Source organism: Nerophis ophidion, linkage group LG02 (genome assembly GCF_033978795.1).
Source record: "Nerophis ophidion isolate RoL-2023_Sa linkage group LG02, RoL_Noph_v1.0, whole genome shotgun sequence".
Classification (NCBI taxonomy): Eukaryota; Metazoa; Chordata; class Actinopteri; order Syngnathiformes; family Syngnathidae; genus Nerophis; species Nerophis ophidion.
This window is the reverse complement of record NC_084612.1, coordinates 80,017,013-80,041,209: the sequence shown is the minus strand read 5'-3', so window position 1 is coordinate 80,041,209 and position 24,197 is coordinate 80,017,013. Positions and strand designations below refer to the sequence as shown.

Sequence of the window (24,197 nt, the reverse complement as noted above, 5' to 3'; positions counted from 1 at the left end):
TCGATCGATTTGAAAAATTCCAACACCGACCATTTCAACTCATTCAGACCATTCAAGTTTTTTACCATTTCCCCAAAAAAAGTCCCGCTTTTCCCGAAATTCCCAAATTCTGGGGAAATTCCCATTGAAATCAATGGGACATTCTTCAAAAAGTTCCACAACTCCCACATTTTTCAACGTATTTCAACTGTTCCACCGTCAAAACATTCCTCTTCATCAGGACAGAAAAGTACCGCATTTTTCGGAGTATAAGTCGCTCCGGAGAATAAGTCGCACCTGCCCAAAAATGCATAATAAAGAAGGAAAAAAACATTATATAAGTCGCACCGGAGTATAAGTCGCATTTTTGGGGGAAATTTATTTGATAAAACCTAACACCAAGAATAGACATTTGAAAGTCAAATTAAAATAAAAAAAACTGCGACTTATAGTCCAAAAAATACGGTAAGTTATTATTATGTGAACTGGAAAATATTCACGGTTTTCCCGAAATTCCTTACCATTTCTCAATTTAACATGTTACAACTTCAACATTTCTCGACTGATTCGAAAAATTCCAACACCAACCATTTCAACTCATTCAGACCATTCCAAAAAAAAGACCCGCTTTTCCCGAAATTACCAAATTTTTGGGAAATTCCCTTTGAAATCAATGCGGCATTCTTCAAAAAGTTCCACAACTCCCATATTTTTCAACGTACTTCAACTGTTCCACTGTCAAAACATTCCTCTTCATCAGGACAAAAAAGGAAGTTATTTTTTGAACAGGAAATATTTACGTTTTTTCCCGAAATTCCAGGAATTCAGTAACACCATTTCTCAATTCAACATGTTACAACTTCAACATTTCTCAACTGATTTGAAAAATTCCAACACCAACCATTTCAACTCATTCAGACCATTCAAGTTTTTAACCATTTCCCAAAAAAAAGTCCCGCTTTTCCCAAAATTCCCAAATTTGGGGGAAATTCCCATTGAAATCAATGGGGCATTCTTCAAAAAGTTCCACAACTCCCACATTTTTCAACGTATTTCAACTGTTCCACCGTCAAAACATTCCTCTTAATCAGGACAGAAAAGTACCGCATCTTTCGGAGTATAAGTCGCTCCGGAGAATAAGTCGCACCTGCCAAAAATGCATGATAAAGAAGGAAAAAAACATTATATAAGTCGCACTGGAGTATAAGTTGCATTTTTGGGGGAAATTTATTTGATAAAACCTAACACCAAGAATAGACATTTGAAAGTCAAATTAAAATAAAAAAAACTGCGACTTATAGTCCAAAAAATACGGTAAGTTATTATTATTTGAACTGGAAAATATTCACGGTTTTCCCGAAATTCCTTACCATTTCTCAATTTAACATGTTACTACTTCAACATTTCTCAACCGATTTGAAAAATTCCAACACCAACCATTTCAACTCCTTCAGACCATTCCAAAAAAAAGACCCGCTTTTCCCGAAATTACCAAATTTTTGGGAAAATTCCCATTGAAATCAATGGGGCATTCTTCAAAAAGTTCCACAACTCCCATATTTTTCAACGTACTTCAACTGTTCCACCGTCAAAACATTCCTCTTCATCAGGACAAAAAAGGAAGTTATTTTTTGAACAGGAAATATTTACGTTTTTTCCCGAAATTCCAGGAATTCAGTAACACCATTTCTCAATTCAACATGTTACAACTTCAACATTTCTCAACTGATTTGAAAAATTCCAACACCAACCATTTCAACTCATTCAGACCATTCAAGTTTTTTACCATTTCCCAAAAAAAAGTCCCGCTTTTCCCAAAATTCCCAAATTTTGGGGAAATTCCCATTGAAATCAATGGGGCATTCTTCAAAAAGTTCCACAACTCCCACATTTTTCAACGTATTTCAACTGTTCCACCGTCAAAACATTCCTCTTAATCAGGACAGAAAAGTACCGCATCTTTCGGAGTATAAGTCGCTCCGGAGAATAAGTCGCACCTGCCAAAAATGCGTGATAAAGAAGGAAAAAAACATTATATAAGTCGCACTGGAGTATAAGTCGCATTTTTGGGGGAAATTTATTTGATAAAACCTAACACCAAGAATAGACATTTGAAAGTCAAATTAAAATAAAAAAAACTGCGACTTATAGTCCAAAAAATACGGTAAGTTATTATTATTTGAACTGGAAAATATTCACGGTTTTCCTGAAATTCCTTACCATTTCTCAATTTAACATGTTACTACTTCAACATTTCTCGACTGATTTGAAAAATTCCAACACCAACCATTTCAACTCCTTCAGACCATTCCAAAAAAAAGACCCGCTTTTCCCGAAATTACCAAATTTTGGGGAAAATTCCCATTGAAATCAATGGGGCATTCTTCAAAAAGTTCCACAACTCCCATATTTTTCAACGTACTTCAACTGTTCCACCGTCAAAACATTCCTCTTCATCGGGACAAAAAAGGAAGTTATTTTTTTAACAGGAAATATTCACGGTTTTCCCGAAATTCCAGGAATTCAGTAATACCATTTCTCAATCCAACATGTTACAACTTCAACCTTTTTTCGACCGATTTGAAAAATTCCAACACCAACCATTTCACCTCATTCAGACCATTCAAGTTTTTTACCATTTCCAAAAAAAAAAGTCCCCCTTTTCCCCAAATTCCCAAATTTTGGGGAAATTCCCATTGAAATCAATGGGGCATTCTTCAAAAAGTTCCACAACTCCAACATTTTTCAGCTGTAATATCTTACTGAGATCATTTAGGACCAAAACCCTTAAAGGGGAACATTATCAGCAGACCTATGTAAGCGTCAATATATACCTTGATGGTGCAGAAAAAAGACCATCTATTTTTTTAACCGATTTCCGAACTCTAAATGGGTGAATTTTGGCCAATTAAACGCCTTTCTGTTAATCGCGCTGGAAGCGATGACGTCAGAATGTGACGTAGCCGAGGTAACACACCCACCATTTTCATTTTCAACACATTACAAACACCGGGTCTCAGCTCTGTTATTTTCCGTTTTTTTGACTATTTTTTGGAACCTTGGAGACATCATGCCTCGTCGGTGTGTTGTCGGAGGGTGTAACAACACTAACAGGGAGGGATTCAAGTTGCACCACTGGCCCCAAGATGCCAAAGTGTCAGCCGCCAGACCCCCATTGAATGTGCCAGAGTGTCTCCACATTTGACCGGCGATGACAGATATGGCACAGAGATGTATGGATAACCTGCAGATGCATTTTCAACGATAGTCAACGAAATCACAAAGGTGAGTTTTGTTGATGTTGACTGCCAGCTAATCGATGCTAACATGCTACGCTAATCGATGCTAACATGCTATTTACCGGCGGTGCTAAAGCAGACATGGAACAGAGATGTATGGACAACCTGCAGATGCATTTGCAACTATATTACGTTTCCTTCCACCCACATTTAATGCGAAAAAAACACTTGTGCCAGAGTGTCTCCACATTTTACCGGCGATGCTAAGGCAGACATGGCACAGAGATGTATGGATAACCTGTAGATGCATTTGCAACGATTAAGTCAATGAAATCACAAAGGTGAGTTTTGTTGATGTTGTTGACTTATGTGCTAATAAGACATATTTGGTCGCAGCATGACTGCCAGCTAATCGATGCTAACATGCTACGCTAATCGATGCTAACATGCTATTTACGCTAGCTGTATGTACATTTGAAACTGGATACCCACATTTAATGCGAAACAAACACTTACCAATCGACGGATTTAAGTTGCTCCAGTGTCAAAAGATGCGAAAGTCCTGATCGTTTGGTCCGCACATTTTACCGGCGATGCTAACGCAGCTATTCGGCCATGCTATGGCTATGAATAGCGTCAATAGCTATTCGCTCAATAGCTTCAGTTTCTTCTTCAATATTTTCATACTCCAACCATCTGTTTAAATACATGCGTAATCTGTTGAATCGCTTAAGTCGCTGAAATCCGAGTTTGAATCCGAGCTAATGTCGCTATATCTTGCTGTGGTATTCCCATTGTTTGTTTACATTGGCAGCACTGTGTGACGTCACAGGGAAATGGCCAGTGTCTTCGCAGAGAGCCGAAAATAAGGCAGTTTAAAGCTTTATTTAGGCATTTTCCGAGACCGGTAAAATTTTGAAAAACACTTCAAAAAATACAACAAGCCACTGGGAACTGATTTTTATTGTTTTTAACCCTTTTGAAATTGTGATAATGTTCCCCTTTAAAACAAGTACAACACTGACATAAAATCTGCTTAGTGATAAATAAATGATAAATGGGTTGTACTTGTATAGCGCTTTTCTACCTTAAAGGTACTCAAAGCGCTTTGACACTACTTCCACATTCACCCATTCACACACACATTCACACACTGATGGAGGGAGCTGCCATGCAAGGCGCTAACCAGGCACCCATCAGGAGCAAGGGTGAAGTGTCTTGCTCAGGACACAACGGACGTGACGAGGTTGGTACTAGGTGGGATTTGAACCAGGGACCCTCGGGTTGCGCACGGCCACTCTTCCACTGCGCCACATATCCCTTATTTGAGATATTTACTCTTACATAGATTTCAGTTTTTGCAGTGTATGTAGAAAGGTTTTGTTAAGAAACCAATCTGAGCCTTATCTTATTTAGTTTTTATTTTACAGGTGCTGTTCATATTATTAGAATATCATGAAAAAGTTGATTTATTTCAGTAATTATATTCAGAACGTGAAACTTACATATTATATCAATTCATTACACACATAGTGATATATTTGAAATGTTTATTTCTAAAAATTTTGATGATTAGTACTGACAATTACTGAAAATCCCAAATTCAGTATCTCAGAAAATTTGAATATTAGTTACGACTAGTACCAAAAAATATTTTTTAGAAATGTGGGCCAACTGAAAAGTATGAACATGGAAAGTTTCAGCATGTACGGCAGCTCCTTTTGCCTGAATTGCTGCAGCAATACGGCGTGGCATAAAGTCGACCAGTCTGTTGCACTCCTCAGGTGTTATGAGAGCCCAGCTTGCTTTAATAGTGGCCTTCAGCTCTTCAGCATTGTTGGGTCTGGCATCTCGCATCTTCCGCTTCACAATACCCCATAGGTTTTCTTTGGGGTTAAGGTCAGGTGAGTTTGCAGGCCAATCAAGAACAGGGATACCATGGTCCTTAAACCAGGTACTGGTAGATTTGGCACTGTGTGCAGGTGCCAAGTCATGTTGGAAAATGAAATCTTCACCTCCATAAAATTGGTCCGCGGCGGGCAGCATAAAGTGTTCTAAAACTTCCTGGTAGACTGCTGCATTGACCCTAGACCTCAGGAACCACAGTGGACCAACACCAGCAGATGACATGGCACCCCAGACCATTACCCATTGTGGAAATTTGACACTGGACTTCAGGCAACGTGGATTCTGTGCCTCTCCTGTCTTCCTCCAGACTCTGGGACCTTGATTTCCAAAGGAGATACAAAATGTACTTTCATCTGAAAACATAACTTTGGACCACTCAGCAGCAGTCCAGTCCTTTTTGTCTTGAGCCCAGGCGAGACGCTTTTGACGTTGTCTCTTATTCAAGAGTGGCTTTACACAAGGAATGCGACAGCTGAAGCCCGTATCTTGCATACGTCGGTGCGTGGTGGTTCTTGAAGCACTGACTCCAGCTGCAGTCCACTCTTTGTGGATCTCCCTCACATTTTTGAATCGGTTTTGTTTGACAATCCTCTCCAGGGCGCGGTTATCCCTCTTGCTTGTACACTTTTTTTCTACCACATCTTTGTCTTCCCTTCGCCTCTCTATTAATGTGCTTGGACACAGAGCTCTGGGAACATCCAACCTCCTTTGGCAATGACCTTTTGTGTCTTGCCCTCCTTCTTTAAAGTATCAATGGTCATCTTTTGGACAGTTGTCAAGTCAGCAGTCTTCCCCATGATTGTGTGTCATACAGAATCAAAACGAGAGACCATTTAAAGGCTTTTCCGGGTGTTTTGAGTTAGTTAGCTAATTAGAGTGTGGCACCAGGTGTCTTCAATATCTGACCTTTTCACCATATTCTAATTTTTCTGAGATGTTGAATTTAGATGTTGAATGTCTCCCGGCTGGCCTGGGAACGCCTCGGGATCCCCCGGGAAGAGCTAGACGAAGTGGCTGGGGAGAGGGAAGTCTGGGCTTCCCTTCTTAGGCTGCTGCCCCCGCGACCCGACCTCGGATAAGCGGAAGAAGATGGATTGATGGATGGATGGATGAATTTAGGGTTTTCATTGGTTGTCAGCTATAATCATCTCATTTTTAGCAAAAAAAAACACTTGAAATGTATCAGTCTGTTTGGAATGAATGTATACTTTCTACAAGTTTGACTTTCTAAATGGAATTAATGAAATAAACCAACTTTTTCATGATATTCTAATAATATGACCAGTACCTGTATATATGTTGACCACATTAAACTTGGCAATGCACCCTGTGTGTAAATGTATGTTATGCCATTGTTTACAAATTTGGTAAATAAATAACCAAAAAATGTATATTTAGTTTTCTTACTGTACCGAAAATGAACCGAACCGTGACTTCTAAACCGAGGTACGTACTGAACTGAAATTTTTGTGTATTGTTACACCAATAGTGTCGGGACAACCCGAGTCGATGTGAGTCAGCGAGTCGTCATACATGGGTTCCGTGGTGTCAAATGACATTGTTGCCAGGACTTAGCAGCCACGGTGGTGTGTACCGACAGCGTGTGTGTACCTTCAGGTAGTACACCAGCAGCTCGTTGAGTGCCGGATCCGCGTTAAGGTTGACCAGGAAGCACTTATCATCGCCCACTTTGATTCCCGACGACTGCAGGGAAATGCCGAGACTCTCCAGCTGCTTCTGGCGCTCCTGTGAAGGGCAGAGAGAGATCGTTATGGCGGCCGACGATCAAACGGCGGCGTCCGTCTCTCACCTGTGCAACCTCCTCCGTCTTGCGAAGCTTGTCCTCCCACGTGATGGTCATCTCTTGGATCAACTTCTCCGACTCCTCCAGACGCTCCTTGAGCTCGGGGGCTTTCAGCGACTAGATTCGGGAAGAACGGGCCGGGGTTAGAGAAGCGGCGGGGACGTTTTTTTCCGGCCCAAAGGAGTTCAGGCTCGCCTCAGCTTGAGTCAGTTGTACTCGCAGCTTCTCCACTTCCTCCCGGAGCTCCCTGATGATGCGAGCGTTGGGGTCCTCGTTGACCACGGCGTGGTTGACGATGCTCTTCGCTCGGTCGGCGTAGCGCAGCGTGGACAGCGTCTCCTCGTAATTGTCCGCCGCCGGGCTCACGGTCGCCACCATGGCGGTGCGGCTGTTGCCCCCCAGGCAGTCCTGCAGGGCGGAGGGAGGCGAGGCGATAAGAGCGTGGAGGACGAAAGGGGGGAGCGTGCGTGTACCTTTAGCAGCCATGTCAGGACCGAGTCCCTGTAGGGAACAAACTTGGTCTTGTTCTTGGCTGTCCCTTGTTCTGCGAGGGCGGAGATCACCAGACCGAGGGTCGTCAGAGACCTGACAAGCACACAAACAATGTTGATGAGCAAAACCACTAACTGAGAACCTCACTTTTTTAATAATAAATAAATGAACACTAATAGGAACACATTTAAGGACAATTCAAATTAATTGTTTCGGACTAAATTCTGGACTATACGCCGTTACATTTTCCTACGCTTTGAACCCTGCGGCTTATAAAACGATGCGGCTCATTTATGGATTTTAGAAATAATATGGAATAGACAGTACTTTATTGATCCCTGGGGGGAAATTCAGCACCACAGTCCGCTCACAATAAGCAATATAACACTTGGGTATTTTTTTTTTTACAAGAGAATAATATAAATAAAGTCTATTACACAGCATTATTCACATGTGAATAATATAAATACAGTCTATTCCATCCATCCATTTTCTACCGCTTATAACCCTTTTGGGGTCGCGGGGGGCGCTGGCGCCTATCTCAGCTACAATCGGGCGGAAGGCGGGGTACATCCTGGACAAGTCGCCACCTCATCGCAGGGCCAACACAGATAGACAGACAACATTCACACAATTTGGTGTTGCCAATCAACCTATCCCCAGGTGCATGTCTTTGGAAGTGGGAGGAAGCCGGAGTACCCGGAGGGAACCCACGCATTCACGGGGAGAACATGCAAACTCCACACAGAAAGATCCCGAGCCTGGATTTGAACCCAGGACTGCAGGACCTTCGTATTGTGCGGCAGACGCACTAACCCCTCTGCCACCGTGAAGCCTACAGTCTATTATACAGCATAATTCACAAGTGAATAATATAAATACTAGGAATGTCCGATAATATCAGACTGCCGATATTATCACCCAAAAAATACTTTAAAATGTAATATCAGAAATCATCGGTATCGGTTTCAAAAAAGAAAAATGTATGACTTTTTAAAACGCCGCTGAGTACCTGGACGTAGGGAGAAGTAAAGAGCGCCAATAAAACTTAAAGGCACTTGCTTTGCGGGCCGGCTCAGTCACTTAATGTCTACGGCTTTTCACACACAGAAGTGAATGCAACGCATACTTGGTCAACAGCCATACAGTTCACACTGAGGGTGGCCGTATAAACAACTTTAACACTGTTACAAATATGCGCCACACTGTGAACCCACACCAAACTAAAATGACAAACACATTTTGGTAGAACATCCGCACCGTAACACAACATAAACAAAACAGAACAAATACCCAGAACCCCCTTCCAGCACTAACTCTTTTGGGACGCTACAATATACACCCCCCCAAACTCAACTCCAAAACCGCCCACCTCAACCTCCTCATGCTCTCTCAGGAGGAGCATGTCCCAAATTCCAAGGTGCTGTTTTGAGGCATGTTAAAAAAAATAATGCACTTTGTGACTTCAATAATAAATATGGCAGTGCCATGTTGGCATTTTTTTCCTTAACTTCAGTTGATTTATTTTGGAAAACCTTGTTACATTGTTTAATGCATCTAGCGGGGCATCACAACAAAATTAGGCATAATTATGTGTTAATTCCACGACTGTGTATATCGGTATCGGTTGATATCGGAATCGGTAATTAAGAGTTGGACAATATCGGAATATCGGCAAAAAAGTCATTATCTGACATCTCAAACACTAATAGGAACACATTTAAGGAATGTTCAAATTAATTGTTTCGGGTTTTCAGAAAGCTAAGGACCGTTGGTCGGACTTTCAACCAATGTAAATTCCGGACTATAAGCTGCTACATTTTCCTACGCTTTGAACCCTGCGGCTTATAAAACAATGTGGGTCATTTATGGATTTTATAAATAGAATGGAATAGAAAGTACTTTATTGATCCCTGGGGGAAATTCAGCACCACAGTTTGCTCAAAATAAACAAACATTTTTTTTTTTACAAGTGAATAATATAAATACAGTTGATTATACAGGATTATTCACATGCGAATATTATAAATACAGTCGATTATACAGCATTATTCACATCTGAATATTATAAATACAGTCTATTATTTAGCATAATTCACATGTGAATATGAATACAGTCTATTATACAGCATTATTCACATGTGGATAACATAAATACAGTCTATTATACAGCATTATTCACATGTGAATAACATAAATACAGTCTATTTTACAGCCTTAATCACATGTGAATAACATAAATACAGTCTATTATACAGCATTATTCACATGTGGATAACATAAATACAGTCTATTATACAGCATTATTCACATGTGAATAACATAAATACAGTCTATTTTACAGCCTTAATCACATGTGAATAACATAAATAGTCTATTATACAGCGTTATTCACATGTGAATGACATAAATACAGACTATTATACAGCATTATTCACATGTGAATAATATAAATACAGTCTATTATACAGCATTATTCACATGTGAATAATATAAATACAGTTTATTATACAGCATTATTCACATGTGAATAATATAAATACAGTCTATTATACAGCATTATTCACATGTGAATAATATAAATACAGTTTATTATACAGCATTATTCACATGTGAATAATATAAATACAGTCTATTATACAGCATTATTCACATGTGAATAATATAAATACAGTCTATTATAAAGCATTATTCACATGTGAATAATATAAATACAGTCTATTTTACATTTAAGTAAAATTACACAGTCTTTCAAATGTCTATTCTTGGTATTAGGTTTTATCAAATAAATTTCCCCCAAAAATGCGACTTATACTCCAGTGCGGCTTATATATGTTTTTTTCCTTCTTTATTATGCATTTTCGGCAGGTGTGACTTATACTCCGGAGCGACTTATACTCCGAAAAATACGGTACTGTACTGTGCAATCTACTAATAAAAGTCTCAATCAATCAAACAAGAACCTAATGAAAAACTAAAAATGACTAATAAATAAATATTATGCAACTGGTTTCATTTAAAACAATAAATAAAGCCGTTCACCAAAAAGCTAAGCAGTTTGAAGTTTTGCATTTTGTTTCCTTACCGTACAAGCAAAAAAGTGCAAAAATATCGTAAAAATAAACATAAAATTTTATGAGATGGAGAATAAAAAAGAAGTAATTTTTGGTTTAATTTTTATGAAAAAAGCTGCAAGTCTGCAAAAAAGTCTGAACATCACAAATCTGAATTTGACAGGAAAATTATTGCAGTTTTACAAGACGAAAGTTATATATATATTAAAAAAAAAGTCCCGTTTAAAAAAAAAAGTTTTCTATTTTACAAGAAAAACTTTCACAAGAATAAAGTAATAACAAAAAACACGAATTCTATTCGTGAAAAAGTATCAGCTGTATTACAATAATATGAGAAGTAGTTATTTAACAATGTTTGTATTTATTTGACAATTATGTGTCAGCAGATTGCACTTAAAAAAAATAAGAAAATAAAGCCGTCTACATTAAAGCTCTCTTATTCTGCCTCGCTGCTGCTGTGTGTGTGTGTGTGTGTGTGTGTGTGTGTGTGTGTGTGTGTGTGTGTGTGTGTACAGAACATTTCCATACTTGTTGATGTTGCTTCCCTCCTTCAGGCGCTCTCCCGCCGCTCCGGTTTTTGCCGCTCGCTCACTTCCGGCCAAGTCGACCAAACTCAAACGACTCACTTTCTCACCGCTGGTCTGAACAGAGAGAGAGAGAAAGAGAGAGAGTGAAAGGGCGAGAGAGAGAGAGAGAGAGAGATAGAGAGAGAAGGTCACATGTCCAATAAACACACAATGTTGTGGATGACCAATCTTTCACATCCCCACACAGGCTGGGCATTGTCGGACATGTGACCTGCTCAGGACTACTTTTCTTCCGCACGGATCGTAACGCCGCCGAAGTGACGGTCAGCAAAGCGTGTTTGGAAAAAAAAGAGCTGGGAATTTTTAAACGCCACGTGCCGGCGGCTAATTTGTCGGCGGGTTGAGTGCCAGTAGTCACGGAGAACTAAGTGGGTTAGAGAGGATGGAGAATGTGTCGCATGAGTCATTTTGGGCTTTTTGTCTCTGGCCAGACAGCTGACATCATCTTCTTCAATAAGAACCTTTTTCACTGGCTGGCCTCTTTGTCGCATACAATGTCAATGTGGTTACACACACCATACTAAATCAGGCCTGGGCCATTATTTCCACTCGGGGGACCAATTTTAGAGAAAAAATGTGTCTGGGGGCCGGTAGATCTGATTTTTAGGAACACTAATGCAAAACCTCGCAATAATGTCTGATAGAATGCTAAAAAACACTAATTAGACTAATTAGGTGAAATTACAAAATTTACATGGCACAACAAAGATTCCAGGTCTGCGGCACAGTGGTTGAAAACACTGATGTAGAGATTTAAACTTTGAAATAAAAAAAAATATTGTATGAACTATTCAACACTTTTATGAGTGGTGTCCTATTTTTTTTTTTTTTTTTCCAAATACAGTAACAAGGAATATAAATCAATTTTAATGTTGCACGGAATTTTTACACACTGAATTTTTAATACACTGAATTTTTTTCTAACTGAATCTTTACACACTGAATTTTTAATACACTGATTTTTTTATACCCTGAATTTTTACACACTGAATGTTTTAATACACTGAATTTTTACACACTGATTTTTTAATACACTGAACTTTTTTTAACTGAATCTTTACACACTGATTTTTTTTTACACTCAATTTTTTATACCCTGAATTTTTACGAACTGAATTTTTACACACTGAATTTTTAATACACTGAATTTTTTTAACTGAATCTTTACACACTGATTTTTTATTTACACTGAAATTTTTATACCCTGAATTTTTACACACTGAATGTTTTAATACACTGAATTTTTACACACTGAATTTTTAATACACTGAATTTTTTTTAACTGAATCTTTACACACTGATTTTTTTTACACTCAATTTTTTTATACCCTGAATTTTTACACACTGAATGTTTTAATACACTGAATTTTTACACACTGAATTTTTAATACACTGAATTTTTTTAACTGAATCTTTACACACTGATTTTTTTTTTACACTGAAATTTTTATACCCTGAATTTTTACACACTGAATGTTTTAATACACTGAATCTTTACACACTGAATTTTTAATACACTGAATTTTTTTTAACTGAATCATTACACACAAATTTTTTTTGCACTGAATTTTTTTATACCTTGAATTTTTACAAACTGAATTTTTACACACTGAATTTTTAATACACTGAATTTTTTTAACTGAATCTTTACACACTGATTTTTTTTTTTTTTACACAAAATTTTTTTATACCCTGAATTTTTACACACTGACTTTTTAATACACTCAATTTTTTTAATCTGAATCTTTACACACTGATTTTTTTTTACACTCAATTTTTTTATACCCTGAATTTTTACGAACTGAATTTTTACACACTGAATTTCTAATACACTGAATTTTTAAAACATTGAATTTTTTTTAACTGAATCTTTATACACTGATTTTTTTTTACACTGAATTTTTCTATACCCTGAATTTTTACACACTGAATTTTTTTTAACTGAATCTTTACACACTGATTTTTTTTTTACACTCAATTTTTTATACCCTGAATTTTTACGAACTGAATTTTTACACACTCAATTTTTAATACACTGAATTTTTAAAACACTGAATTTTTTTAACTGAATCTTTACACTGAAATTTTTATACTGAATTTTTACACACTGAATTTTTAATACACTGAATTTTTAATACACTGAATTTTTTTAAACAGAATCTTTACACTGAATTTTTTTTTACACTACATTTTTTATACACCAAATTTTTACACATTGCATTTTTAATACACTGATTTTTTTTATAAGGAATTTTTTATATACTGCAATTTTACACACTGAATCTTTAATACACTGAATTTTTACACTCTGAATTTTTACACACTGATTTTTTAATACACTGAATTTTTACACACTGATTTTTTAATACACTGAATTTTTTTTAAACTGAATCTGTACACACTGACTTTTTTTTTACACTGACATTTTACACACTGAATTTTTAATACACTGAATATTTTTTGTGCGCTGAATCTATACACACTCATTTTTTCCCCAATGAAATTGTGATTATAATTTGATGTGTGTGTGTATATACACATATATATATATATATATATATGTAGCAAAGTGTGTACTCATACTATTTTTCACCACTGAATTTCAGGAAAAAAAATAAAGGATAATAAAAGTAAAAAAGATATTTCAGTACTCGTGAAATACTTCAATTTAAAAAAAGTAGTACCATTCATCTGTAGTTTGCTAACTCCCTAACAAAATTTGAGACATTGTGTTGCCAGTTCACAAAGTGTGTGTGAGTGACGAGAAGAAAAACCCAGACTCGCTTAAGTAAAAACCATTTCGAACTCGGAATACAAGACAACTTTTTTTCTCGGTTACAATGCTGTAAAACTTCCCGTGAGTAGCATACGGGGGCCACGTGTCTCAGTGTCTTACCCCAGACTGCACGTCCGTGAGCGTGTGCGTGAGGATGATGTTGAAGACGGCGTGGGACCGACTGCTCTCCTCGTTCATGTTGGTGGCGGCCACCGTGCGAGATTTATTCCCCTCCGACATCAGAGACTCAATGTCCTGGGAAGGGTTGGATCACCTGAGTTTTGGTTTGACGCCACATTCACAGCCAGCGCGAATAAGCTGGCTAAACATGGATGTACTGGAAAAGATGCACCATGTATTCACCTTGTAGCTCGCCACCGCTAGCCGAGACAGGCCGTCCACGTAGGGACCCAACACTTTGTGCTCTCGGACCCTCAGTGTTTGTCTGCCGCTGTAAAAAAAAAAAGAAGCCAATTAAAAAATATATAAAGGGCTTTTCACACATTAACAACCCTAAAGGTTTAGTGGCCACATGCGTGGACAGCACCTTTTAGCTCTTGTTTCCAAAATTATGTACACAACTGAATTGGGGTCTTATGGCCACTTGTGTGGACACTTACACTGCCATCTGGCGGTGTCAGAAGAGTATAACATACAATGGAATTAGGAAAAAAAGTGTAAAAATAAGAATTAACATGTCACTAAACATGAAGTACACGTTTGTGTACTTATGGACTAAGTACATCATATCAAAAGATGATTCTAAGTTTTTGTTCTAATTAGGGTCCAATGAGCCCAAATAGCAAACAGCTTGGGCCTGAAGAGGTAAAGAAATGCAACGCAAAGTGCTCTAAAAAGTTAAAAACTTATGACCCAGATCCCCCATTATCACCTACGCACGCACGGACACTAAACACAAACAAACATTTACTATATTGGCAAAATCATTTGTACACTACTGAATTGGGGTCTTATGGCCACTTGTGTGGACACTTACACTGCCATCTGGTGGTGCCAGAAGAGTATAACATACAACGGAATTTGGAAAAAAAAGTGTAAAAATAAGAATTAGCATGTCACTAAACATGAAGTACACGTTTGTGTACTTATGGACTAAGTACATCATATCAAAAGATGATTCTAAGTTTTTGTTCTACTTAGGGTCCAATGAGCCCAAATACCAAACAGCTTGGGCTTGAAGAGGTAAAGAAATGCAACGCAAAGTGCTTTACAAAGTTAAAAACTTATGACCCAGATCCACCATTATCACCTACGCACGCACGGACACTAAACACAAACACATATTTACTATATTGGCAAAAGCATTTGTACACTACTGAATTGGGGTCTTATGGCCACTTGTGTGGACACTTACACTGCCATCTGGTGGTGTCAGAAGAGTATAACATACAACAGAATTTGGAAAAAAAGTGTAAAAATAAGAATTAGCATGTCACTAAACATGAAGTACACATTTGTGTACTAATGGACTAAGTACATCATATCAAAAGATGATTCTAAGTTTTTCTTCTAATTAGGGTCCAATGAGCCCAAATAGCAAACGGCTTGGGCCTGAAGAGGTAAAGAAATGCAACTCAAAGTGCTCTAAAAAGTTAAAAACTTATGACCCAGATCCCCCATTATCACCTACGCACGCACGGACACTAAACACAAACACACATTTACTATATTGGCAAAAGCATTTGTACACTACTGAATTGGGGTCTTATGGCCACTTGTGTGGACACTTATACTGCCATCTAGTGGTGTCAGAAGAGAATAACATACAATGTACATGTACTGCTCGCCGGGACATCTCTGCGCTGCTGGTCCGCCTACGCTTGGGATGGTTTCCTGCTGGCTCCGCTGTGAACGGGACTCTCGCTGCTGTGTCTTGGATCCTCTTTGGACTGGACTCTCGCGACTGTGTTGTATCCATTGTGGATTGAACTTTCACAGTATCATGTTAGATCCGCTCGACATCCATTGCTTTCCTCCTCTCTAAGGTTCTCATAGTCATCATTGTCACCGACGTCCCACTGGGTCATTATTGTCACCAATGTCCCACTGGGTGTGAGTTTTCCTACCGAGGATGTCGTGGTGGTTTGTGCAGCCCTTTGAGACACTAGTGATTTAGGGCTATATAAGTAAACATTGATTGATTGATTGAATGGAATTTGGGAAAAAAAGTGTAAAAATAAGAATTAGCATGTCAGTAAACATGAAGTACACGTTTGTGTACTAATGGACTAAGTACATCATATCAAAAGATGATTCTATTTTTTTGTTCTAATTAGGGTCCAATGAGCCCAAATAGCAAACAGCTTGGGCTTGAAGAGGTAAAGAAATGCAACGCAAAGTGCTCTAAAAAGTTAAAAACTTATGACCCAGATCCCCCATTATCACCTACGCACGCACGGACACCAAACACAAACACACATTTACTATATTGGTAAAAGCATTTTGGCCACCCATTCAAATGATGACAATCAGGTGTCCTAATCACTTGGCCCGGTGTATAAAATCAAGCACTTAGGCATGGAGACTGTTTCTACAAACACTTGTGAAAGAATGGGCCGCTCTCAGTGATTTCCAGCATTGATCTGTCATAGGATGCCAGTCGTGAAGTTTCCTCGCTCCTAAATATTCCAAAGTCAACTTTTTTTATAAGAAAAGTGAAGAGTTTGGGAACAACAGCAACCCAGCCACCAAGTGGTAGGCCACGTAAACTGACAAGAGAGGGGTCTGCGGATGCCGAAGCGCATAGTGCAAGGATTGTCTGCAGAGTCAGTTGCTACAGAGCTCCAAACTCCATGTGACCTTCCAATTAGCCCACGTACAGTACGCAGAGAGCTTCATGGAATGGGTTTCCATGGCCGTGCAGCTGCATCTAAGCCATACATCACCAAGTCCAATGCAAAGCGTGGGATGCGGTGGTGTAAAGCTCGTCGCCCCTGGACTCTAGACGAGTGGAGACACCGTCTCTGGACTGATGAGTCACGCTTTTCCATCTGGTAATCTGACGGATCAGTCTGGGTTTGGAGGTTGCCAGGAGAACGTTACATTCCGGACTGCATTGTGCTGAGTGTGAAATTTGGTGGAGGAGGAATTATGGTGCGGGGTTGTTAGGCTTGGCCCCTTAGTTCCAGTGAAAGGAACTTTGTATGCTCCAGGATACCACAACATTTTAAACAATTACATGGGATGCCCTTTGAACTTCATATGTGAGTAAAGGCAGGTGGCCAAATACTTTTGGCAATATGGTGTTTAGGCACTAGAGATGCGCGGTTTGCGGTCTCATCCGCGGAGTCCGAAAAAAAAGATTTTAATTAGATTCGGGCGGGTGGCGGTTGAACCATCCGGAGACATGGTTCTGGGATCGGTATCCTCCGCCATTCAAAGAGACATTTAAGACCCGTGTCATAAAACGAAGAAGTCAATAAGAGACGCTATTACTCTCTTGAATGACTGCCGGCAGTCACTCAGATGTTAAATATTAGGGCGTGCTATGAAGCCATTGGCTTTGTCGCCTTCTACAACATGTACGAACTGCTTGACAGTCCGGCATCATGTTGTGTGTGGCTTCCGCGGCAACAGGCACACGACTGAAAGGCATACTGGGTGACACAGAGTACACTAATAGTTGTGATATAAACAATTTTAACACTCTTAAGTAACATGCGCCACGCTTTGAAGCCACATCAATTAAGAACGACAAACACATTTCGGGAGAACGTCCTCACAGTAACACAACACAACAAATACCCAGAATCCTTTGTATTCATGACACTCCCTGACTATTTTATACACCCCGCGTCGGTAGGGTGGGCGGGGTTGGGGGCGCGGGGGTGTAAAATTTATTCAGGAAGTGTCATGAATACAAAGGATTATGGGTATTAGTTGTGTTGCGTTTATGTTGTGTTACTGTGAGGATGTTCTCCCGAAATGTGTTTGTCAATCTTGTATTGTGTGGCTTCACAGCGTGGTGCATATTAGTAAGTGTTAAAGTTGTTTATATCACAACCATCAGTGTACTCTGTGTCACCCAGTATGCCTTTCAATCTTGTACGTGTAGTTGCGGAACTTGTACACAACATGTTGCTGGACCAACAATCAGTTTGTTCATGTTGTTGAAGGTCTCCAAGGCAATGGCTTCACAGCTTCCTGTCATCAGGATGAACGCTTTTGAATAGTCGCGAGAACGTTAGCGGCTCCAATTGACTACATTACTCTGTGAAACAGTTTTAAATAGCTCTGTGAGTGGTAACGGTGGCCAACCTCTGATGTAATTCAGCGGGCGGTTGGCGGGCGGGTACGGTCCCGATAAAAAGTTGGTCCGGGTGTACGGCGGGTGGATGACGATTTTGGTGACGCGGATGCGAATGATATAATTGCCTATCCGCGCATCTCTAATATGCACCTATATGAACAAATGACTGAGTACAGAGGAGCCAGGTGAGTAAACACCATCACAGGTGCCATCTGCACAAGGGGGTCGTCAGACCACGGTCACCAGGACGCTGACACAAAGCCCCCCACAGCACGGCTGATAACCCCTGAGGCAGATGGCTCATCCGAGGAAAGTAAATATATATATATATATCTATATATATATATATAAAGGCTGGGCAACGATTAAAAATTTTAGCCGAAGTTAATCGCACTATTTCTCCGATTAATCGCGATTAACTGCATTGTATACGCAAAGCCCAATAATGAATTCAAATGTAGTGTGTAGTGCACCTTTATTGGAATATTCTCCCACATGAACAAAAGCGCCAAAACATACATTTGTTGTGCAAACACAATTTAAATCAGTCCTTGTTAAACAGTAGCAGTTAAATAGCATATTTTATGAAAATCAACTCCAAAAATGTAAATACAAAACATTTAAGCTTATTGCCACTGCCAGGGTATTTAAGTTATCCTGTTTGTTATGGAAAATAAATATAATCTACATACAAATCTCTGAGCCACAATCATAACATCCGAACAGGCAATTTCTGAGGAAACAGCAGGAACATTTTTTTTTTATCAGGGATCTTATGTTTAAAAAACCTATATTATAGGTAGTGGGCTGTTTTAGCGAATTTTTGATCAAATTATCCTTACTAGCAATATTAATAATGTTGTGTTTATTCTGCGTAGTGCACTTAAAATAATTATGACCATATCTAGGAATTGATATGATGGGAATTTTCTGATTGTTTGCTTGGTGCTTTGATAAACTGACGCATCATATACATGGTACTATATTGTGATGTTATGAGCCAGGGAAATAAAGAACTACCCTACCCAGCATGCAACAGGAGTGACGAGCATGCGCGGTAGCCCGGTATAGGTTGTGTGTCGCCATGACGGCATGTTGTATGTTGTGATATGCACGCTCTGAAAGTAAACGTTAAGAACTCAACCAACACTCCTGGTCTGCATTATTCATAAATAGACAGACAACACATATACTCCGCTGCTTCACATGTAGCCGCAAAGTATTCCATGCTAGCTAGCTGGTCTAGCAAGCACACGTCTTTCAGTCCAAAACGGCCCGATCTATCCACATTCAGAATTGTCTGGCGGTCGTAAGTGATCCCGGAGTGACCACGCTGTAAGCCAGCCATGAAATTTGCAGAATTGTCCGGTATTTTTGCCAAATGTTCCATCTTTACCAAGAGCCCCTCCACGCCGAAGTACATCCGGGAGATGCCATCTTGTTAAGAAAAGGCGTTCACAAAATAAAAGCATGTAAACAACATACGCAAATGTGCGATAAAATAATTGTCGCCGTTAATAGATTGATGAGTTAACGCGTAATTAACGCATTAATTTGCCCACCCCTAGCATATATATATATATATATATATATATATATATATATAGTCGAGGTTCAGTGTTTTTCCCGTTATACGGTGCTCTATACCGGGGTGTAGAGCGGAATATATGATAGGTCAGGAACAAACACAAGAGGCTATATCATCACTACAAGTCTATTTTGCAGGTTTCCCTGCTCGTCAGGGATTCTTCCCCTGACGAGCAGGAAACATGATATATAAATCATTTTTTCATGTTTACACCAACATTTTTTAGCCAATTTTCTATGTTTAGACCTAAAAATCATGCATTTGCAATCTTAGAATCAATTTGATTGATTGATTGATACTTTTATTAGTAGATTGCACAGTTCAGTACATATTCCGTACAATTGACCACTAAATGGTAACACCCCAATAAGTTTTTCAACTTGTTTAAGTCGGGGTCCACGTTAATCGATTCATGGTACAAATATATACTATCAACATAATACAGTCATCACACAAGTTAATCATCATAGTATGTACATTGAATTATTTACATTATTTACAATCCGGGGGTTGGGATGAGAGCTTTGGTTGATATCAGTACTTCAGTCATCAACAGAGAAATGGACATTGAAACAGTGTAGGTCTTATTTAGTAGGATATGTACAGCCAGCAGAGAACATAGTGAGTTCAGATAGCATAAGAACAAGTATATACATTAGAAGTACATTTGAGTTGTTTATAATCCGGGGAGATGGGATGTGAATGGAGGAGGGTATTAGTAAAGTGTTGAAGTTGCCTGGAGTTGTTGTTTTAGAGCGGTTTTGAAGGAATATAGAGATGCACTTACTTTTACACCTGTTGGGAGTGCATTCCACATTGATGTGGCATAGAAAGAGAATGAGTTAAGACCTTTGTTAGATCGGAATCTGGGTTTAACGTGGTTTGTGGAGCTCCCCCTGGTGTTGTGTTATGGCGGTCATTTACGTTAGGAAGTAATTTGACATGTACTTCGGTATCAGGGAGGTGTAGCGGATTTTATAGACTAGGCTCAGTGCAAGTTGTTTTACTCTGTCAATCAATCAATCAATGTTTACTTATACAGCCCTAAATCACGAGTGTCTCAAAGGGCTGCACAAGCCACAACGACATCCTCGGCTCAGATCCCACATCAGGGCGAGAAAAAAATGCAACCCAATGGGAATACCGACTTTGACCGAACCCAGGTCAGAGTTCAGGGCACAGATAGCAGGCCCATCAAACATATATACTGTATATATACATATATATATACTTACATACGATTTTTAAAAAGTATTTTTGTAAGCCTAAGTTCTGACCACCATCTTTCCGTCCCCTGCCCAACACAGTCCTTGGCTGGCGGACCCTGATTTACACTGAGAACTTCATCGTTTGCAAGGCACATATGGCGGTCAGATGGTCCGCTCCACTTTGGCCTCACAGGCACAGGTCAGAGTGCCGGCAGGGAGCAAAGGTCAAAGGTTATGTTGTCTGGGGCGGTGCTGATTTAGTGTTGACCCGCCGGACATGCACTGACCACAGCATCTGGCCGTACCCTGAACGCATCACGTTCTCCAACGTGATGCGTTCAGATATGGAGAAGATGTATGGTGCATGTGAAATAGGTATAAGTAGGCGGACAAAGACCAGTTGATAAAAGGAAAGCGATAAAAGTGTGCCGCCATTGTTGAGTGGAGATGCAGAATTTTTTCCAAGAAAAAAGTGCAAAAGTTTTCCAAGAAGGTGTTTTTTCATTGTGTAAGATGAATGGAATTCTGCTTATTTGAATTAGACAAGGCTTCACGGTGGCAGAGGGGTTAGTGCGTCTGCCTCACAATACGAAGTTCCTGCAGTCCTGGGTTCAAATCCAGGCTCGGGATCTTTCTGTGTGGAGTTTGCATGTTCTCCCCGTGACTGCGTGGGTTCCCTCCGGGTACTCCGGCTTCCTCCCACTTCCAAAGACATGCACCTGGGATTGTTGATTGGCAACACTAAATTGGCCCTAGTGTGTGAATGTTGTCTGTCTATCTGTGTTGGCCTGCGATGAGGTGGCGACTTGTCCAGGGTGTACCCCGCCTTCCGCCCGATTGTATCTGAGATAGGCGCCAGCGCCCCCCGCCACCCAAAAGGGAATAAGCGGTAGAAATGGATGGATGGATGGATGAATTAGACAAAAAAATGATTGCAATTTTACAGGACAAAAGTTATATGGGAAAAAAAGTCAGAATTAAAAAATATTTCATAAGAATAAATTGTATTACACAAAAAAAACATTGCAAAAATATTGTAAGAATATTTCAGAAATTACTGAATACTTATATATATATATATATATATATATATATATATATATATATATATATATATTATACATATATATATATATATATATATATATATATATATACATATATATATATATATATATATATATATATATATATATATATATATATATAATATTTTATATATATATATATATATATGTTAATTACAAATAATAAAGAAAAAAAAAGCTGGAATTCTACAAAAAAAAAGACAGAGTCCATGGTTCTCGCCCGGAAAAGGGTGGAGTGCCATCTCCGGGTTGGGGAGGAGACCCTGCCCAAGTGGAGGAGTTCAAGTACCTAGGAGTCTTGTTCACGAGTGGGGGAAGAGTGGATGGTGAGATCGACAGGCGGATCGGTGCGGCGTCTTCAGTAATGCGGACGTTGTACCGATCCGTTGTGGTGAAGAAGGAGCTGAGCCGGAAGGCAAAGCTCTCAATTTACCGGTCGATCTACGTTCCCATCCTCACCTATGGTCATGAGCTTTGGGTCATGACCGAAACGATAATATCACGGGTACAAGCGGCCCAAATGAGTTTGGGTCTCTCCCTTAGAGATAGGGTGAGAAGCTCTGCCATCCGGGAGGAACTCAAAGTAAAGCCGCTGCTCCTCCACATTGAGAGGAGCCAGATGAGGTGGTTCGGGCATCTGGTCAGGATGCCACCCGAACGCCTCCCTAGGGAGGTGTTTAGGGCACGTCCAACCGGTAGGAGGCCACGGGGAAGACCCAGGACACGTTGGGAAGACTATGTCTCCCGGCTGGCCTGGGAACGCCTCGGGATCCCCCGGGAAGAGCTAGACGAAGTGGCTGGGGAGAGGGAAGTCTGGGCTTCCCTGCTTAGGCTGCTGCCCCCGCGACCCGACCTCGGGTAAGCGGAAGAAGATGGATGGATGGATGGAAATAATAAAGAAAAAAAAAGCTGGAATTCTACAAAAAAAAGTGTCATTAAATGAAAAAAAAAGTTGCTGTTTTACGAGAAAAACTCTTATCAGAATAAAGTTATAATAAAAAGCAGGAATTTTATTAGAAAAAAGTTTTAACTGTAAAATGCTAATGATATGAGAAGTTGCTATTTCACAACATTTGATTTATTAGACAATTATAATGTGCCAGCAGTTTTGCACTTTGTTTCATTTTAAAAATAAAGAAAGCCGTTGACAAAAAGCCAAGCAGTTTTATGTTTTGCATTTTAGTTGCTTACTGTACATGCAGAAATTGTACAACAAAAAAGGACAAAAAAATAATAATATATTCAATTTTATGACATGAAAAAAAAATATATAATACAAATTAATTTTCCATTTAATAAGATTGAAGAAAATAGGATTTTTTTGTATATTTTTTTATGGAAAAAAATGTGCAATTCTGCAAAAAAGTTCTGAACATTATAAATCTGAATTTGACAAGAATTTAATGCAATTGTACAAAAAAATTGAAAAAATATTTTATTTTATTTTATGAGATAAATGGAAAAAAAATATTTTTTGAAAATAATTTCTATGAAAAAAAGCTGCAATTCTACGAGAAAGAAGGCTGAATATAATACATTTGAGTTTGACAAGAAATTATTAGTTTAATTAATGTTATATAAAAAGGTCATCATTTTATTAGGAAAAAAATTTCCATTATATTAAAAAAAAACTATTATGAGAAAAAAGTCGTGATGAAAAGCAGGAATTTTATTAGCTAAAAGTTGCAACTGTAAAATTTTATGAGAAGTTACATTAAAATATTTTATTTATTGCACAATTATTATGTGTCCGTAGTGTGCACTTTATCGTTTCATTTAAAAAAATAAATAAAGCTGTCTACCTAAAAAACCAAGCAGTTTTATGTTTTGCATTTTTCTTCCTTATTGTAAATTGTACATGGAAAAAGGGCAAAAATATCATAACATTTAATTTTTACTTTTATGAAATGAAAAAAAAGCTGTGATTCTGCATGAAAAAAAGTATATCAGAAATTTAAATTTTAAAATAAATGTTTTCAATTTTACACATCAAAAGTTATAAAAACAAGTCATAATTTAATGAAAAAAATAACTTGTAAGAATAAAGTCATACTAAAAAGCAGGAATTTTATTATGACTTTATTCTACACAAGAAAAAAGTGCAAAAATTTTGGAAGAAAATACATTTTTATTTTATGAGATAAATGGAAAAAAAGTTTTAGAAAATAATTTCTATGAAAAAAA

General features: G+C 38.6%; 1 protein-coding gene across 5 annotated transcripts in view; it reads right to left on the bottom strand.

Moving 5' to 3' along the window:
* The window catches only part of LOC133546464 (kinesin-like protein KIF13B), a 202,773-nt gene that overhangs the window by 84,442 nt on the left and 94,134 nt on the right, over positions 1-24,197 (bottom strand). For all 5 annotated transcript variants that reach the window (XR_009805216.1, XM_061892232.1, XM_061892239.1 and 2 more), the window contains 7 exons: positions 14,223-14,310; positions 13,980-14,114; positions 11,025-11,137; positions 7,404-7,515; positions 7,126-7,338; positions 6,937-7,047; positions 6,738-6,872 (listed from right to left, as the gene is read on the bottom strand). Coding sequence is in view for 4 of the 5 variants with exons in the window: in XM_061892232.1 (XP_061748216.1) it covers positions 6,738-6,872; positions 6,937-7,047; positions 7,126-7,338; positions 7,404-7,515; positions 11,025-11,137; positions 13,980-14,114; positions 14,223-14,310 (907 nt within the window). In the remaining variant the exon portion in view is untranslated. The remainder of the gene's footprint in view (positions 1-6,737; positions 6,873-6,936; positions 7,048-7,125; positions 7,339-7,403; positions 7,516-11,024; positions 11,138-13,979; positions 14,115-14,222; positions 14,311-24,197) is intronic.